At 35.4% G+C, this 21399-nt stretch overlaps 1 protein-coding gene across 2 annotated transcripts in view; it reads right to left on the bottom strand.

Annotated features, from left to right (window-relative positions):
• FCHSD2 (FCH and double SH3 domains 2) overlaps positions 1 to 21399 on the bottom strand; it is a 256434-nt gene that overhangs the window by 64223 nt on the left and 170812 nt on the right. For both annotated transcript variants that reach the window (XM_087433411.1, XM_004433967.3), the window contains exon 9: positions 2214 to 2336. In XM_087433411.1, coding sequence (XP_087289537.1) covers positions 2214 to 2336 — 123 coding nt within the window. The remainder of the gene's footprint in view (positions 1 to 2213; positions 2337 to 21399) is intronic.

Here is a 21399-nt window from a genome sequence, read left to right on the forward strand (position 1 = left end):
TTATAAACTAAAGGTAGTGTATCCAATCTAACTTATTCTTGGAAAAAGAGATTTCAAAAAATTTTGTTAGAGAAGAATCTCTCTGATAAAATTAGAATGAATGTAATAAAATAGAAATAAAATATAATTTCTAATAAAACTAGAAATGGAAAATGTTACCCCACTACATACTCCCATTGAATGGAAATTGGAAAAACTCACTTCTAAATAATTCATGGGTTAACAAGCAGGAAAAATGTAGAAACAACAAAAAAGCCCTGCATATCACAGAATGCAGTTAAAGTAGAACGAGAAATTTTTAGCCTTAAATGGATTTACTTGAAAACAAAAAAAGAATGAAAATATAGGGCCTAATAAACAAAGCAGCCTGAAAAAGAGTAAGAACATGCACTGTAGTAAAGTAAAAGAGATAATGAATATAAAGCCAGAAATTAAGGAAATAGAAAACAACAACATTGAGAAGTAGAACAAAAGCTGGCTCTTAGAAAAGATTAATAAAATAGACTGGTAATTCTGATCAAAATAAGAGAGAAAGCACAAACAATATTAGAAATAAAAAGGAAGACAACTATGCAACTATGTATAGAGGCAAACAAGTTTATACACAAATTTATGCCATCAAATTTGATAAATGAAACAGACAATTGTCTAGGAAACTATAAGTTACCAAAATGTACCAAAAAGAAACAAAAAACCAGAATGGACCAATATATATAAACAATTTGATCACTAGTCAAATATCAGGCATTCCATGAAAGGAACATATCCAAGATATTTTTATAGACCTTTCCCCCCAACATTTTCTTATGGAAAACTTCAAATAAACATATATTGAAGTAAAAAGAATTGTACAGAAACACCCATACATCCACTACCTAGATTTTTCAATTAACAGTTTTCTATATTTGCTTTCACTTAACTCTCCATCTATCCATCCATCCTTCTTTCTATGCATCAATCCTTTTATATCTTTTATTGGATCCTGGGGGGTAAAAATATAGGAAAATAGAAATATGACAGGATTTCAAAGCACCAGACTAGTGATCTTTATATTTCCATATCAACTTAACATTTTAAATGTTTTTCTACAAACAGAATTGGAGCTATGGAATAACGAAAACAAGAATAAATACATAAGGAGGTGCTCAGGAAGAAGAGTCTGTGCCCCTTTTCTTTCCTGTCTTTGGACACTGCCTTGTGAGACGGATACCCTGATTCCTTCCAAACAATTTCTTAAGGTATTAGTCAGTTCCCACTCTCTCTACCAAAAAAGAGCATTGAACTGGATCTTTTAAACCAGCAGTTATAAAATGAATATATTTTTACAAATGCATGCATTCAGTCAGGAAACATTTACTATGCACTTAATTTATCAGAAATAAAATAACATTTACTAATCACAAGAACAATTTATCTTCCAAAGGACAGTTTCTCTACTGCAAAAAATTTTAATCTGTCAGATCCTGAAGAAAAGTGATTTCATTTATTTCCTCTGCACACAGTGCAGACGTACCAGTAAAGCTGATGGATCTCAACACTTTTGAATGAAAAGATCACTATCAAAGAATGACAGCATATATAAGGTTAATTTTTTACAAACAAGATATTATAATATTCATTTTCTTTCAATTATAAAATGCTACTTTTCCCTTTGGGACCTTTATTAATCTCTGCAATGACACCTGACCTTGTTCCTCCATATGAGTGCATTCAAAATTTATTTGAGTGGAAGATAAAACTCTTTAAACCATTCTTCTCAAAAGCAATGGAGGGCCGGCCCTGTGGCTTGGTGGTTAAGTGCGCGCGCTGCAATGCTGGCGGCCCGGGTTCGGATCCCGGGTGTGCATTGAGGCACCACTTCTCCGTCCATCCTGAGGCCGAGTCCCACATGCCGCAACTAGAAGGATGTGCAGCTATGACATACAACTATCTGCTGGGGCTTTGGGGGGAAAAATAAAATAAATAAAATCTTTAAAAAAAAAAAAAAAAAAGCAATGGACATGACAATGGACTGATGTCCTGAGCTAGCCTGTGTCATTACCTCCCTTTCTGCCAACTCATCAAGAACAGAACTTTGTTAGAAGGAATACCTTTCCAGGAAATTCGCCCTTTAAAGCATTCCTCTGTCATTAGTACCTTCATTTTGTTCATACGCAAAAACATTTTAGATTCTAAAATGGATAACATTATATACTGTGCTAAAGGTAACTTACCTTGCTGGAGGTTTCTAATAAAAACTGGAATGTGTTCTCCACAGCTTGGCACGTCTCTAGCTCAGTCCGGCTGAAGGCTATTAAATAATCCTTGAGGTGATCATACACATTTCCATCAAGAGCCTATAAAAGAGGAGCAAACAAAAGCAAAAAAATTATAAAGCTCTGACGTATAATGTCTATTGCATACAAGGAAAGTTCAGATTAAAATCCATTAATAATGGACAAAAGATACAGTTTGTTATGTAAGAGTAAACATATACCTTAAACAATCACTTGGGAAAATGTTGAATCTTTCTAATAAATAGGAACTGAAAAAGGTAAAAGCCAATACTGATAAAGCTGTGGGAATAGGACTAAAACTTGGAGACAAAATGGTTGGGTTCTGATCTTTGCTCGTCTGCTTATTAGCTGTGTCAAGTTCTGCAGTCACTTTATAACAGAGTAGGTGTAAGAGCTAAATACATAAAATAACAAAATAAACTACAACAATAAAAGTTACCATTTTAACTACTTTAAAGTGTACAATTCAGTGGGCTTTTAGTACATTCATAGTGTTGTCCAACCATCACAACTATCTAATTCCAGGACATTTGTTATCACTCCAAAAAGAAATCCCACACCCTTTAAGTGGTCACTCCCCTTCTTCCCTTCCCCCAGCCTCTGGCAACCACTAATCTACTTCTATCCCTATGGATTTGCCTATTCTGGACATTTCATATAAATGGAATCATATAATATGTGGCCTTTTGTACCTGCCTCTGTTACTTAGTATAAGGTTTTCAAGGTTCATCAATATATTAGTACTTCATTTCTTTATATGGCTGAATAATATTCCATTGTATGAATATACCATATTTTATTTATCCAATCATCAGTTGATGGACATTTGGGTTGTTTCTACTTTTTTGGCTATTGTGGATAATGCTACTATGAACATTTGTGTACAAGTTTTTGTTTGAACATCTGTTTCCAGTTCTCTTGGGTATATACCTAGGAGCGGAATTCCTGGGTCCTATGGTAATTCTACGTCTAACTATTTGAGGAACTGCCAGACTATTTTCCACAGTGGTTGCACCATTTTATATCCCCACCAGCAATGTATGAAAGTTCCAATTTCTCTACACTCTTGTCAACACCTGTTATTTTCTGTTTTTTTAAATTATTCAAGCCAACCTAGAGGTATCTCATTGTGGTTTTGATTTGCATTTCTCAAATGACTAATGATGTTGGGCATCTTTTCATGTGCTTATTGTCCATCTGCATCTCTTCTTTGGAGAAACGTCTATTCAAGTCCTTCACTCATTTTTTAATTGGGTTGTTTGACTTTTTGTGGTTGAGTTGTAAGCATTCTTTATATATTTGGATACTATTTATATATCTGGATACATATATTTTATCAGATATATGATTTTCAAACATATTCTCCCAATTTGTGGGCTGTCTTTTTACTTTCTCGATAGTGTCCTTTGATGCACAGAAGTTTTTAATTTTGATGAAGTCTAATTTAGCTATTTTTTCTTTTGTTGCTTGTGTTTTGGAGTGATATCTAAGAATCCTCAATGGAGATTTTTTAGTAAAAAAGTTCTTTATATATCTTATGTTTGGCTATTCCATTAAACTTTTACTATAAAACTGATTTTTTTAAAATACACATATTCTGTCCCCAAAGCATTGAGTAATAAAGCTGCACATTCTGTAGTGCTTAAACCACTAGATGGCACCATCAAGCACTTTAAACATAGGCAGTGCAAATTCCTTAAGATTCCTTTCCATGTAACATCCCCAGAGAGACTGCTGGTGTTAAGTCTCAATAAAAATTCCTATCCTGGGATATGCTTTTCATGAACTTGTTAAAAAAGAAACATATAACTTCTTCTGATATGAGCTTTTTGCCTTAGAAATGCTCTTTGTGGATGGTCATAATCTTATGTTTGTAAGAAACCACTGGAGTTATTTTATTTAAATATAGCAAATGGCAATATAGGCATCATAAACCTCCCATCCCTAGAGTTTCTGATTCAGTATCTTGGGGGGGTAGGGCCTGAGAATTTCTATTTTCTAACAACTTGCTGTTGGTCTGGGGACCACACTTTGAGAACCACTGGACTAAATAGTCATTTCGGCTGATTACATTGAGTGTTTATGTAGTCTTACATCCTGGTGACCCTGTAAAGGCAGCTGGAGTCGGGGAAGTCTACCATTCTGAGTAGGGTCAATAGCACCAACATAGCAGGTAGGCAAATCATTGCGAGGAAGATCAGCCCTGAGCTAACATCCATGCTAATCCTCCTCTTTTTGCTGAGGAAGACCAGCTCTGAGCTAACATCTATTGCCAATCCTCCTCCTTTTTTTCCCCAAAGCCCCAGTAGATAGTTGCATGTCATAGTTGCACATCGTTCTAGTTGCTGTATGTGCGACGCAGCCTCAGCATGGCCGGAGAAGCGATGCGTCAGTGCACGCCTGGGATCCAAACCTGTGCTGCCAGCAGCAGAGCGCGCGCACCTAACTGCTAAGCCACGGGGCTGGGCCCTAGAACTAGAGTTCTGAAATAAGTTAGATGTGGGTTAGAATCCCAGAACTTTTCCTTACTTCATCATTTTGATGATTTTCTCATTTGTACTTAGGGAATACGAATACCACATACTCCATGGGATGCTGTGAAGATTAAATAAGGTAATGGAAGTGGCATAATGTTAGTCTCCTTTTTTGCCTTGCTTAAAAATCTTCAATGGATTGGCCACATATTGATAATTGTTAACGCCGGGTGATGAGTACATGGGGGTCATTATACTACTCTTTTTACTTCAGTGTATGTTGGAAATTTTTCATAAAAATGTCAAAAGAAAACCTAAATATCACAATACAAAAAGAAAGTGATGCCACAAGTTTTTTTCCCCCAATGGTTACCACTGGTATAATTTGAAAACTCAAATGGTTCCAATGGTATATTTTGAAAAGTCAAAATTCTTTAGCTAGGGCCGGCCCCATGGCTTAGTGGTTAAGTGCACGCACTCCGCTGCTGGCGGCCCGGGGTTCGGATCCCAGGCGCGCACCAACACACCGCTTCTCCGGCCATGCTGAGGCCGCGTCCCACATACAGCAACTAGAAGGATGTGCAACTATGACATACAACTATCTACTGGGGCTTTGGGGGAAACATAAATAAATAAAATTATTAAAAAAAAAAATTCTTTAGGTAGTATCTAAGGTCCTTTACCATCTAGTTCCAAACTCCCTCTCATTAGCACCATCTCTCATCACTGTTGTCTGCACTGTACTCTACATCCCAAGCACACTGAGCCATTTTGGAAAACGGCACTTTCCAATTAAGTTATTGTTTTGGCCTGGAATGTCCTTCCCTCTCTTCTCTCCTACTCCAACAGTAATAATTATGGCTAACACAGGCAACTAACATTTACTCATGGCTTACCATGTTCCAAATGCTTTACACAAAACTGACTCAACCAGTTCCTCCTTAGAGATTCTACAATCTTCTGTATGTTGTATGGGTATTACTACAAGTCATGGATTGAGTCTTATTCAGGCACAGTGCCTGGCAGACAGCAGACACTCAAAAATATTTACAGAATAAATAAACGAATGCTTTACTCTAGAGTTTAATATAGCAACAAATATGCACTGAATTAGTTAGCTCACAGGCAAGTTACACCCAAGATATTCTAGGTAAGAGAAAATGTTCTATTAGTCATCATGTACCAAACACAGTAAAGGCTTCAAAGTTAGGCTTCATGAAACTACACTAGGTGGGAGGTGGGCAAGTGATCAGAAGCCCCTTCCAATAGACAGAGATTAATGTTAACATATTTCTTTCACCCTTTTCAACATCCAGAATTCCCTGAATTTTAATTATCACCTTTGCAAGGGTACAGTATTCATTAATCTGCACATGTATCAATTTTCTGGTGGGTAAGAATAAGATAGCTGGAGGCCTCCTCGCCCAGGCAGATTATTGCTAGTGTGTATAGAGTTAATGCAGGAGGTACGAAAATTAAGAAACAGTTGGAATTCAAAGCACAGGTAGTGGATGATTACCCTACAGTTGGCTCCAGCCCCTTTCTTCAAGTTAACTGCAATTGTTTGAACCAGTGATGGTGCCTAGAGATGAAGTTCAAAGCAATTCTGGGTAGAACTGTCTCAATACGGTTTGTGATTAGAAGGGGGAATGCATAAATATTTATATGGACTTTGATTTAAAAGCCAATAATTAGAAAAGAAGTTGTCTCCTCAAATAGAATAAAATACTGGGAACCAAAGAAGAGAGCTTTTTACAAACTTCTGCATCACAGTACTTATCACATAGAGTACTTATCACTGTCTATCACAGTACTTAGTACTCAGTACCCATCTCATCTGGATTACTGCAGTAAATGTTGCTCTGCATCCAGCTGTCCCTCCCGCAAACCCATTTTCACACTGCAGTTAGGAGGATGTTTCTAAATTGCATATTGAAACGATTTATATATAAGTCTGATTTCTCCAACCGACCATTAGTTCCTTGAGAGCTTGCTTCTTCCCTTTATCTCTAACTGTAACAGAGAAAGCCTGCAATAAATGATTACTGAAATGAGCTGAACTGAGAAGGGCAGGAGCTATAAAAGCAGGCCCCAATTGTACAAGAGGAAAGGCAATGAAGAAACATTTCGAGAGAATCAGGCATTTACTTTATCCTAATTGCGTTAGCCTTACTCTGGTAAAAAATAATATGTAATTATTCAGACTAACTTAGATTTTGACCAGACACTATTTCTCTCCTCTGACTTTCACACCTATGTATCAAACTGCCTCTTAGACTGAACCATTCTCTTCTCCAACTGCTCTTCTGCAGCTAGGAAGATGTTTCTAAAGTGCATATTTTACTTGACTGATCAACAATGTTCACTGACTACTCATTACATTTAGGATAAAGTAAAAAAAAAAAATCTTCATGATTTCATGACTGCATGATCTGGACGTGGCTTACCTCTTCAGCTTCTTCACTTGTTACTCCTATTTTTCTTCCCCATCACACTTTCTCTATAACACACAACTTTTGGTTCCTCCAATATTCCTCTTTTGCCTCTCAGCTTTCACACAGGATTTTCCTTTTTCTTGACTACTCTCTACCCTCTCCTTCTTGGTCTGGTTAACTCTTAATCATCCTTAAGATCTTCACTTAATCACTTATCTATTCTGGACATCTCTCTTGTCTTTTAGGAGCTTCATAACTCCTAATCATGGCACATAATCTTGCACTGGTAATGCCTATTTGTCTGTCTCTCCTTTTGGTTTGTTAAGTTCTATGAAGGGAGGGATCATGTCTGTCTGTTTATCACTGTGTCTTCTGTGCTCAGTACAAGGTTTGACATACTGGTAGTGCTTAATAAATAATTCACAAATAATAAACCAATCAGAATTCACATGCTAAAAAAAAAATGAATGAGCCCAACTTGAGTCCCATGACTAAGTAAGCCTAAAGATGTTATGTAACATTAGTAAAATTCTGTACAAGCTAGAGAAGAAATTAATTTCACAAAACTCTATCTAATGCAGTAGTTTTCAAATCTTTTTAGTAGTGGCATTTCGAGACATAAAACATATATGACTTTGCACCCCTTTACTTTGCACCCCTTTTCTCTCCCTCTAGCAACAGATCCTACGCTCTTGACCACAGGGCTAAACTTGCAGGCCAAGTTGGTATGCAAGACAAAACATCATACCTCTGCCCTCTGCCCATAGTTACTGCCCACACTTGACCTAAATTAGGCCATTCCTGGGATGGAAGATGAAAGATGAGTCCCAAATGGCCTATGCATCCCTCCAAATGGCTATTCTTCCCACCAAGCAGAGAAAGCCTATCTGCAGTAGGAGAGATTTAAACCAACTCACAAGGAAAAGCAAAGATGGGAAATCTGACAGAATGAAGCTGTGAATGGGGGGCAGAGGAGAGAGACAGAGAATATCCTTGGTTGGGTGGTTCCTGAGCAAGCACCACTCTGTCCTTTCTGTGATTTGTTTCCCTGACCCAACAAATTCTCGTTTTGCTCAAGCTACGTTGAGTCTTTATTATTTGCAATTAAGAGACTCCCTACCAAACGGTTATGGATGTTAACTGCAGCTTATATCAGCCCTACTATCTAAATTATTTCTTTTGGTTGCATTATAAGAGAAAATCTTGGTTCATATAGATAATTAACTGCAAGTAGTAATAATTCAATAGCTTGCCTTACTATTCCTGGTTCTCTTCAATCAAATAAATCTAAAAGCTTAAAGTAGACAATTATTATTTCAAAGCTAAATCATAAATATAATCCAAAAGCTACATGTATTTCTTATAAGTTTAAAGTTAGATAACAACTATTTAAAACTTATAATCAATGATAAAAGTGTCATATTTAAAACTTATAATCAATGATAAAAGTGTCATAACTGTAATAGTCTGACAAGGGCATGTGTGGTGAAGATGCATCTGAGCCCTCTCTAGCATTTATATGAGCAAGGCACAAGATGTTCTCTAAGTACACTCGTTTATTCAATTTCAAATGAGCAGATGTGTGCAAACTTCAAGTCATATAGAGAGCTGTGTGAAAAGCCATAAATTTTGTAATCAGTGATACACTAGAATTCACATATATGCTCCGAAATGGCAGGAGAAGCATTCTTTCAAGGTTTATACAAATATGAGTTAATCTGGCAGTATTAGCTTCTTGGTGGTCTCCACTATGCAAAAATTTGATAGGTAACTCATCTAAATGTTCATGTACAACATAATCAAACTTTTCTTTTTGATTATTTGATACAAATTGCTAGGAGAAGAAGTCTGTAAAATCTAAACTGAGAAACCATGAGGCCTTTGATCAGCCATATGTTTTAATGGTCTAGCAGTGTTTTTGAAAAAACTGAATTTGAATGCCTTTAAGCAGCCATGTTCTTTTCAGTTACCTAAAGACCATACATTCCTGTATATATTATCCCTACCCTCTTTACTCATTTGATCAACTTGATCTCTAAAATCAGTCGAGTTTGGAACCCAAACTCATAATAGTAAATACTCAAAATAGTAAAAAAAATTGGGGCTATCCTAAAGACAAATTCAAAAACAGAATTCTAGGATGTTCAACTGAACATTTATTTTATAGTAAAGTGTAAAGTCCCTGGAACTTATTTGAAGAAGAAAATTATGATGAATTAGAAGTCAGGAGAAAGAAAACGTGTCATTTTTCTAAGCATTTGATGCAATTTCCCCTAAAGTGAGAACTTGAAACAGTGGCCTCCTTATTTACATCCAGGAAGGGCACAGATTCTGCAGTCACAGAGTTATGCTGAACTCTCTTGCGTTTCCTTAATGCAGCCTAGAAAAGCAAACTCTTCTTTTCTGAGAGCAACGGGCATTCTAAAATAGTCTTCGGTAAAAGTCAAGGATATAAATAACAAGATGATGATAAATATAAGCTATCTTAAAACTAAATCATGAAATTCTACAGTCCTCCTTTGCTGATGGAAGAAAACAGTGATTGCCTGCCTGCATTTGTTTATCTTTCTGAGAAGACTCCAATCTGTAATTAACTAGGATGCAAAGAGCAATACACTTTTACAAATTTAAAGAGATCAAAGCAAGTACTAGGCTGTATTTGCATCATTGTAAATATCTTAACACATGGCTGAATTTGCCAGTTGATATAAAGTGAAAGTAGAAACACATCGCCTAATTTTATACTTGATTGCTTTATTTAAAAGCACTGAGTTACTTCAGGTCTGTGTGAAAGAGGAAACAAAGTTCCTGTCTGTGAATTACAAAGCCAGGAAAGGAAAATTCAATACTGCTTTTCTATAAAGTCTGTGTTGCCCTCTTGAGTTATTTACTAGCATACATTATCGGTTGTGAGAGTGCTAAATTTTTAGGTTGCAACCCTAAAGCCGCATGGTTCAATAGAAAGCCTTATGCCACATACACTTGCATTCAAATCCCAATTCTACCACTTACTAGCAGTGTCACTCTGGGAAAACACTTAACCTTCTTGAGCTTTAAATTCCTGATCTGATGGAGTCAAAAGAGTATGGTACTTGTAAAAGATGGTTATTAAAATAACAAAGCTTAACCACTTCTATGTTCTGCCCAAGAATTCCATCTATTTTCCTTATAGGACCTATAGTAGAGGGATTTTGGTGACAACTTGGTTTTGAGCTTTGATTCTATTATGTACTTTTAAGCAGCATAACCTCTCTAAGTCTCAGTTTCCTCATATAAAATAAAGAGATAATAATAGTATCTCCTCATGAGGTCTGTAAAATAGATATTTTCTAGTATACCGTTTTAATCCCATTGTTTCTTTTAATATATTTTTTGGAGTTATTTTCATAGTGGTTGCCTGGGGATTATAATTAAGATCTTAATTTAAAGTACACTGGTTTGGATTAATACAAACTTAATTTGAACAGTATACAAAAATTCTGCTCCTACATAACTCTATTCTCTCTCTCCTCTGTGCTATTATTGTCATACAAATATATCTCTCTACATTATAAGCCCATCAACCACATCTTATAATTATTGCTTTATGCACTGTCTTTTAAATCAGACTTTAAATTATCTACTCCTTTCTCAAACTGGATAATCTCAATGGTCTGATCTTTAAATTCACAGATTCTTCCTTCTGCCAGCTCAACTTTGATACTGAACCCTTCTAGTGTATTTTTACTTCAGTTATTGCACTTTTCAACTCCAGAATTTCTATTTGTTTCCTTTTTATAATTTCTATCTCTTTGTCGATATTCTCTGTTTGGTTGAGACATTGTTCTCATGCTTTCCTTTAGCTCTTTGAACACATTAAAAATAAGTGATTTAAAATCTTTGTCTATGGGCCGGCTCCGTGGCTTAGCGGTTAAGTGCGCGCGCTCTGATGCTGGCGGCCCGTGTTCGGATCCCGGGCGCGCCCCAAGGCACCACTTCTCCGTCCAACCCGGGGCCGAGTCCCACGTACAGCAACTAGAAGGATGTGAACCTATGACATACAACTATCTACTGAGGCTTTGGGGGGAAAAAAATGAATAAAATAAAATCTTAAAAAAAATAAAAATAAAAAAAAATAAAATCTTTGTCTAGTAAGTTCAATGTATGGGTTTCCATGGGGTCAGTTTCTATTGACTCCTTTTCTTCCTGTGCATGGGCTATACTTTCCTATCTCTTTACATGTCTCCTAATTTTTTGTTAAAAACTGGACATTTAAAATTATATAATATGGCAATTCTGGAAATCACACTTCTCTCTCTCTCCAGGATTTGTTGTTGCTGCTGCTGTCTGTTTATTTAGTGACCATGTTTTATCTCTATGTTCCAGGGAATCCAGAATTTTTCAAGGAGCTTCACAGACTCCATAAATACTTGATTTGAAAGTTTTAATACATATCAGTTTGACTATTTTTTAAATATACATGAATTGAGTCCCTCAGCGATTCATTATTTTCCATCTCACCCTATTGCTAAACATTAATCATCATTTCTAACAAACCGACCAGAATTAGCAAGCAAGTAAAAGTCTGTGATAAAGTTGACTGACTTACCCAGGCAAACTTAAAGCAGTATACTTCAAGAGACTCGAACCAAGATCTACTGGCTTCAGTATAATGCTTTAGGAAATCTCTTTTGCCCCCTGTCCCAATCCCAGTAGCCTCAAATCTCTTTTATTTCTCACATATCCATTGTATAGACAAAATAATTAGAATAGTTTTCCTTAAAGTAGAAGCTGAGGATATAATTACGTAATCTTTGCAGTCCACAAATTCTCTGTGGAAATTTAAATTTTTTGTTTCCATTTTAATAAACAATTTTTTATATATATATATATATATATTTTTTTTTAGGAAGATTGGCCCTACGCTAACATATGTTGCCAATCTTCCTCCTTTTTCCCTTTTTTCTCCCCAAAGCCCCAGTAGATAGTTGTATGTCATAGTTGTACATCCTTCTAGTTGCTCTATGTGGGATGCCACCTCAGCATGGCTTGATGAGTGGTGTGTATGTCCGTGCCCAGGATCCAAACCAGCGAACTCTGGGCCACCGAAGTGGAACATGTGAACTTAACCACTACATCACTGGGCCGGCCCCTAATAAATAATTTTAAATGACACAATTTAATCCAGCATTATATGGATGATTACCTTTTATTGAGTATTGCCTTGGGATTTCTGTGCCTATGCTTGTGTTTATGATCAATGTGCCAGGTAGTTTTACTCCAATGGTCCTAGGTTAATAAGAATAGATCTTGAACTTAAAATGACCTTGAAGTTAAAATGTAAATGACATAGTTGCAACACACGGAGATCAAAGGACATCAGTGAATGCTATACTAACAGAGTGAAAAGCGTAGTGAGGGAAAAAGAGTCATTATAGGCATATGGTAGTATAGGCACTGAGAACTCAAAGCAGCCTAGAGACAGAATCATAATTCACATTCCAAATAGCAATTTAGGTTCAACTAACTAATATCAGCTATCATATTTAATTCATTTTGTCAATCTGAATTTTACTGATTTTATAGATTTGTTTGTATTTAAATGATAACTTTGTTTTGGTTTTATACTTGTATAAAAGCTATAATCGTAAGTTTTTACCTAGTCTGGTTTGTGCATATTTAAATAACCTTTTAATCAAACTAATCTAAGAGCCCTTAAGGATTTTTGCCCACTAAAACGAAGGTCCTAGATTACTTAAAGGTAAAGCTGCTTCACTGTCCCAGTTTTTATTCCACCACAGGACTGTGGGGTGTGCTTCCTGCTTAGTTAAATAGCAGATTTCTGCTCACCAAGGATACCACTCCAACAGCAAAGAGGGGCTCTTGCTATGCTGTGGTCCTGATGACCTACAGGTAGTGAGGACATGGGCACAGCTGTGCAGCTGGGAGCAAGAAGAGCTGGAGGGCAAAAAGGCACGACGGAGCACGACGGAGGAACCCGATAGGCTTCTGGGAGAAACCATGGTAGAAGTTCCGATCTTTGGGTATGCAAACCAGAAAAACATACGTATCAGACAGCAAATATGACTGCTGCAGACAGAAGTTTTGGCATTCCAGTTTAGACCTAGAATTTCCCCATAGTCATCTTTTGGCTTTGTTATTTAAATGACATCTTTTGTGTGCATTTTTGACATTAAAGTATTTAAATGCCGGAAAGTGTTTAGCATGATGAATATAAAGTTTTAGTTTTAGTTTAGGAAGCAATATCCTTGATGCTGGCAATCTGAAAGTTCCTTATATGAAAATTTTAAGAAAGAGTTAATATACATTTCTTGGATATATGGGACCATTAGCAGAAAGGAAATAGTCCGATGTCCTTAGATGTTTCCATTGCTCTCTTCTGAACTACAATTGGTGGTTGCACTGAACGTGGTCTGATCTTTTACAGCCTCAAGGTAGCCTTTGATGGGAACAATCTTAGACGTACAATATACTCATATGCGATAGCTAAATTTCTTTGCACCTAAATTTTCTCTGTGATTTGCAATACTATGACAAAAAGAAACCTGTGATAAGCAGAATAATAATTATTCTACGTTTCAGTTCAATAAAATATTTCTTGAGAACCTATTCTTTGCCAAGAACTATGCTAACAGTTGAGTCTGTGTTTACATGTGCGTATTTGAGTACATGACCATGAAGAATTTGGCCAAGTGCTGGAGACAAGCATGTAATAGGATAATTTTGATTATACAGGGTGCTAGAAGAGAGGCACCTGGACAAACGTGGAGGTTTAAGGGAGATTTTCTGGAGGAAATGATGCCTGAGTGCATCTGAAAGTCCTTAAGAATTACATTAGTCACAATTTTTAAGAGAATGGTTCAGTTCTTAACTACTGAAATCAGTATTTCTTAAGGCAGCCTAGACTAATTTATCATTTTGACTATTTTGGTTTTCCTAATAAATCAATTTAGTAGGTTTTAAAATGGTCTTTAAGTTGCACTCTAAAGCAGATTTAAGATTACAAATATTTTCTAAAAAATATAGTAAGGATCAGAGCCATAGAAATTTTGGTCTTTACACTTGATAAAAGTTGCCTCTGAGCTAAACATGTAAAGCAGGATCTTTTCAAATTTTAATACAGTAGTCAAATTGTACTTTTTTGGGCATATAGTTATTCACAGTATCAAAGCTTTTAAGTACAGAGTCTATGAAAAAAGAATTGGGCTTTTCTTGTTAGAAACACTCACATGTCCATACTGAAGTCAATTCCAGCAACAACCTCTGCTGTGCTCAGCAGTATTTGAATCACAGAAAAAACATTAGCTGAGGACATTCAGGAAGGAGGGAAGGTCGGTCAAGAAAGACAGGATCCATTTCTCAGTAGCAATGACAATAATTACCCCTCTAAAACAGTTACAACTAAACATTTTTCCCCTACTTAATGAGACTGCATTTGTACAAGACTGTGCCTCAAATGACTTTCTAATTAACAGATCTAAAATTATAAGACAAAAATTAAGTTTCTACTTTCTTATTCCAAAGTTGAATGGTACCTACAATTATAATTTAATTTTCTTTGTTATAGAAGTTTATTCAGATTTTAAAAGCTGTCCATCTGGTGAAAACATTTCAGTTTCTCTCTGTTAGATTTTGATCTCTTAGAAAACTCCCTGGCTTATAGGGAATCTCTGAAGATGGTGGGTGGCTCTTTCTGTCAGCAAGCAGTAAAGTTCCAGGGGGCTCCTTCGATAGCATCTGTGGACTGCTCACACAGTCTGTTCTGGCAAGAACAGTGTTTTGTGTGACAGCACTATAGCCTCTACGTAGAAAGTGCAAATAAAGCTAAATTGAAAAGTCATTAATGGCCTAACACAGATGTTTCTTGGCTCTAATTTCACAGAAGCAGGACGAATAAATTTTAGGCCTAAGTGGGAAGCAGCTTTGTCATCATTCTTAGCCTTTTAAACTCATCACTACCAAGATTTTCAAGACTGAAAGTCTCTCAACAATACTTAAATGGAATGAGAATGTGTGTGTAGTGCATGTGAGTGTTCATTCTATGCTTATCACAAATGCACCACACTTTCAATACTGAAAGGCCTTTTATAAAGCATGTTAGTATTTCAGTTGATGTCTCCAAAGTGCAGTTTCCAAATACCATTTTAATATTAAAGGAAATAATATATGTAATGAGATTAGCACAATGTGTGGCAAGTAATAAACAGTCAACGAGTAAGGCTATTTTTATATTTTTATTCTCCTTCAAGGGGCCAGAGGCCACGTGGATCTTGTTCACTAATTGTGTCTCCAGTAAATGGCACACAGAAGGTACCCAGTAAATATTTGTTAAATTATAAATGGTCTCAAATAAAAACGTTTGCTAACAGTACTGTATCCTCCATGTCTAAAATAGTAGAGTATCTAAAATACTATCTTAATAAATTACACTGGATGTCAGTTTGCTTGGTATAAAATATAGGCTCCAACTCTATTAATGTATCATTACTATCTTCAGCACTAGCTGTCTTGTTGTTTTAATGATCCATCCTTTTCTTCAACTTATAACTGGTCAGAAGAGTTGTTTAAATAGCACGAAATGAAAATGTTCAACTTCTTAGTAAGCCAAAAGTTAAAATATTAAATTAAGACTATTACACATTCATTCAAATTGTTGTTTATGCAGGTATATTTACTTAATTATAAAACAGTTTTGATAAGGGTGCAAGGAAATAGGTATACTTTCATACACTGCTTTTAAGAGTATAAATTGATATAATCTTTCTGGAAAGTAATCAGTCTATATGGAAAGTATTAAGAAATATTTGTTTTTGACTAGGGAATAAATTTTTTTTAAGTATCCTAAGGAAGTTATCAAAGATGCATACAAAGATTTGTATAAAAGAATCTTCACTACAGATTTATAAAAGCAGACAAAAAGGGACAAGAAAATTTACAGCACATTAATCAAATACTATCTGGTCCCTAAAATCAAATTTTCAAGTAATATTTAAAGGCAGGAATAGTTCATAATGTACTCTATGTGAAAAACAGAAAACTACTTATGTAAACAAAAGGATACCAATTTTGAAACATGTACATGTAACACATGCATAGAAAAGATAGAAGAATATACCAAAATGACAATAAGAGTGTTTTACGACTGCAATGTGGAGCTCAAGTTATTTTAATTTTATCTTTGGGTTTCTCTGTACTTTGCAAATTTTCTTTTGATACTTTGGTAATCAAACAGAAATATATATCTTTTTTAAAATTAAAGAAAAAGGGTACCGGCTCTACCACAACAAGCTATATAGAACTCTCATCCTAGGATGTGAAGTGGTGTCTCACTGTGGTTTTGATTAGCATTTCCTAATGACTAATGATGTTGAGCATCTTTTCATGTGCTTATTGACCATTTGTATATCTCCAGAGAAATGTCTATTCAAGTCCTCTGCTCACTTTCTAATTGGGCTAGTCTTTTTGTCGTTGAGTTGTAAGAGTTCATCATATATTCTGGATACTAGATCCTTATCAGATATATGATTTATAAATATTTTCTCCAATTCTATAGGTTGTCTTTTCACTTTCTTGATAGAGTCCTTTGATGCACAAAAGTTTTAATTTTGGTGAAGTCTAATTTAGCTATTTTTCTTTTTGTTGCTTGTGCTTTTGGTGTCCCATCCAAAATTCCATTGCCAAATCCAAGGTCCTGAAGGTTTGTTACTATGTTTTCTTCTACAAGTTTTATAGTTTTAGCTCTTACATTTAGGTCTTTGATCCATTTTGAGCTAATTTTTATACATGTTGAGAAGTAAGGGTCCAACTTCTTCCTGCTGCATGTGTATATACAGTTGTCCCAGTACCATTTGTTGAAAAGACTATTGTACCCCTTGTAGAAAATCACCTGACTCTATGTGTATGGTTTTATTTCTGGACGCTCAGTTCTACTCCACTGATCTTTATGTCTGTCCTTATGTCAGTACCACACTGTTTTGGATTACTGTGGCTTTGTACTAAGTTTTGAAATCAGGATTAAAAAATGGGCAGAAGATCCGAACAGACATTTTTCCAAAGATGATATACAGATGGTCAAAAGGCACATGAAAAGATGTTCAGCATCACTAATTATTAGGGAAATGCAAATCAAAACCACAATGAGATATCATCTCACACCCATCAGAATTATTACTACTAAAAAGACAAGAAACAACAAGTGTTGGAGAGGACGTGGAGAAAAGGGAACCCTTGTACACTGCTGGTGGGAATGTAAACTGGTGTAGCCACTATGGAAAACAGAATGGAGATTCCTCAAAAAATTAAAAATAGAACTACCATATGATCTAGCTTTTCTTTATCCAAAGAACATGAAAATATTAATTTGAAAAGATATATGCATCCCTAGGTTCACTGCAGCATTATTCACAATAGCCAAGACTTGGAAACAACCTAAGTGCCCATCAACGGATGGATGGATGGATAAAGATGTGGTATACACATACAAACACACTGGAATACTACTTAACCATACAAAAGACAAAATCATGCCATTTGTGACAACATCAACAGAAATGAGGGTATTATGCTAAGTGAAATAAGTCAGACGGAGAAAGCCAAATATCGTATAATTTCACCAATATGTGGAAGATAAACAACAACAACAAACAAACACATAGATACAGAGAATAGAATGGTGGTTACCAGAAGGGAAGGAAGGTAAGGGAGGGTGAAAGAGGTAAAGGGGAAGGAAAAAAAAAAAAGAAAAACATAACAATGGAAAAATGATGAAGGATATGAATAAACAATTCACAGCAGAAAAAACAGGAATGATGAAAAACACCTAACTTCACTAGTGATTAGTGAAATGCAAATAGAAAATACCATTTTACGCCCATCAATTGGCAAAAATTAAAGTATCTGCTAATATTATGTACTAAGGAGGATATGGGAAAATGAGAACACCTATCTACTGCTGGAGAGTGTATATACTGGCACAATCACTTTGGCAGTACTTAATGAAACTAGAATGTGTACATACTCTATGACTCAGTAGTTTCAGTTCTAGGTATAGACCCATGTGTATACGAAAACATGTACAAAAATGTTCACAGGAGCATTGTTTTAACAGTAAAATATTAGAAACCACTCAAATGTCTTTCAATCGCAGAATACATAAATCAATTGCAGTTTATAAAATGGCACACAATATAGAAGTTAAAATGAAAAAACTAGAGTTATATATATTTGGATAAATTTCAAAAACACAATGTGGTCATTAAAAATATTAAGTTGCAGAACAAGCACAGGACAATGCCACTGTATATAATTTATTTAAAAGCACAAAACAATATTATATATTGTTTAGGAGAATATATAGTTATATGAATTTTAAAAAGTATTGAAAACATGGTCATAAAGGAAAGATGCTACCTGCAGAATAGTGGCTGTCCTGGGGTGGAAGAAAACAACAAAAGCAGGAATGGAATAGGTGAGCGGTACAAGGAGATTTAACTATATCCGTATGTTGATTTCTTTAAAAAATTTATCTGAATCTAATAAAATGTTACTACTATTTGCTGATTTTAAGTAATGGATACATGAACATTTATAACATTTTTTGTATTTTTCTATATGTTTTAAGTATTTTATCATGTTTTTTAATGTTGAGGAAATAAGAGATTTGTTTACTATTGAACAGAAGTCCAAGATGCCTGGTGGAAAAGTTTGAGAAGGAAAGCATTAGTGAGAGACTGAATTAGGACAATGGCAGTACAGAACAGTATGGTATATTATGGTATGGGAGAGCACAGATGCTCAGGAAGGCTCAAATGTTGGGTGGGGACATGCAGTTCTATACGAAATAAATCTAGTTTATGGTTAATTTAGGGGCCTTCAAAAAAATTCTCTTCTGCTTCTTGGTTTTCCCTAATTTCACTAATCATTAAGGTTTCTACCTTTGATTATGCGAAGGCAGTGGAGGTGAAATTCACACACCTTTGTTAGTTATTAATAGTTCAATCAAAGGGGACGAAATTGAAGAGAATTACTGATGAGGTTTATAGATGAACCACAGAATATATTAATTAACTTCCCTTTCATTTACACTAATAATTGACTTTGATTTGTAATTCTGGGCAGCTGTGTTCTGGTCAGCTTTACTCTCATCATTTAAAATATACACTAATTATACTCATTTACAAAATCCAGGGATACTTCATTATGCACATCAATGTAAAAAATGGTAACTGCTGCAGAATAATATTTCACCCATCACTTAGCTTACACAGTTAAATAATATATAAATTATATTAAAATATATAATATAAAAAATAATACACATAATAAAATAAAACATATGTAAGTAATATATATAGTTAAGTTCAAACCAGGTGGGCAGAAGTAACTACAGTGCAGTCTAAATTAGGTTCCAGCTTAGTCACTTTCTGTATGGTAGATTGGTCATATAAGACACAAATGCCAGGCTATTCAAGAGACAGCAATAGAAACTAACATGGATTTTGAACTGTACATTGTGTATAAAGAGCAGTTGGAACAGAGGGAACAGAATTTTATGGGGTTGGAGGAACATATAGAAGTCACTTTTTGTGCAAAAATCAGAGATAATCTCTATCTAGAGACAATCACTTCTAAGTATTTTGATGACTTATGTGAACATATATTTATAAAACAGACTTCAAAAAGAAATTTAGGACTACATCTTACATATTATTTAAGATCCACTTTAATCAGTTAATAGTGTTAACATTTTCATGTCATTAAGTAATCTTCTACAACATAATTTAAAAATGAATTAACATATATGACATCATTTGGATATATAATAATTATCTATTATTTATTATATTTTATATTATATGGTATTTAATTTATATATTATATGCCACATATTAAATATTTATTTATTAAATATTTATATTATATTTCAATGTATATTTAAATTACTTCAAATTATTGAATGTGTGTTTTTTGCTTTTTTCTGGTGAGGAAGATTAGCCCTGAGCTAACATCCGCTGCCAATCCTCCTCTTTTTGCTGAGGAAGACTGGACCTGGGCTAACATCCTTGCCCATCTTCCTCCTTTACATGTGGGACGCCTGCCACAGCATGGCTTGATAAGCAGTGCATAGGTCTGTGCCTGGGATCCAAACCTGTGAACCCCCGGGCCACCAGAGCAGAGCACGCGAACTTAACCACTATGCCACCAGGCCGGCCCCTGAATGTTTTATTTTTAAACGTATTAGTTGCTTTCAATTTTTCATCCTATTGTAATTATCATGCATGTAGACAAATATTTTCCTAGATATCTATTTATATACTTAGAATAAATTCCCAGGATATAACTGCTGAGGCAAAGAAGGAAAAATACACTTATTTTTATAGTTTTTAGTTTTAGCTCTTACATTTAGGTCTTCGATTCACTTTGAATTCATTTTTATATACGTGAGGTAGACGTCCAACTTCTTTTACATGTGGATATTCAGGTGTCCCAGTGCCATTTGCTGGAAGACTATACTTTCCTTCATTGAATGGTCTTGACATCCTTGTCAAAACTCAAATGACTATAGACGTACTGTCACTAGTTTTTATATTTCTCTCTCTTTTTTTTCCTGTGAGGAAGATCAGCCCTGAGCTAACATCCATGCCAATCCTCCTCCTTTTGCTGAAGAAGACTGGCCCTGAGCTAACATCCATGCCGATCTTCCTCCACTTTATGTGGGACGCCGCCACAGCGTGGCCTGACAAGCGGTGCATTGGTGCACGCCTGGGATCCGAACCTGGGCCGCCAGCAGCGGGGCGCACGCACTTAACTGCTACGCCACGGGGCCAGCCCCTATATTTCTCTCTTTTTTTTCCAGCTATATCAAGATTTAATTGACACATAACATTGTGTAATTTTAAGGTGTACAACATGTTGATTTGATATACTTATATGCTGCAATGTGATCACCACCATTTACTAACGTGTCCATCCTATTACATAATTGCCATTTCTCTTTTATGGTGAGAACATTTGAGATCTACTCTCAGCAACTTTCAAGTACATAATACAGTATTATTAGCTATAATCACCACGCTGTACATTAGACCCCCATAATTTATTCATCTTATAACTCGAAGTTTGTACCCTTTGACCAACATCTCCCCATTTCTTCCACCCCCCAGGCCATGGTAACCATCACTCTACTCTCTGTTTCTATGAATTTGGTTTTTTAGA

Source organism: Ceratotherium simum, chromosome 7 (assembly GCF_057802395.1).
Source record: "Ceratotherium simum simum isolate JZ-2026a chromosome 7, ASM5780239v1, whole genome shotgun sequence".
Classification (NCBI taxonomy): Eukaryota; Metazoa; Chordata; class Mammalia; order Perissodactyla; family Rhinocerotidae; genus Ceratotherium; species Ceratotherium simum.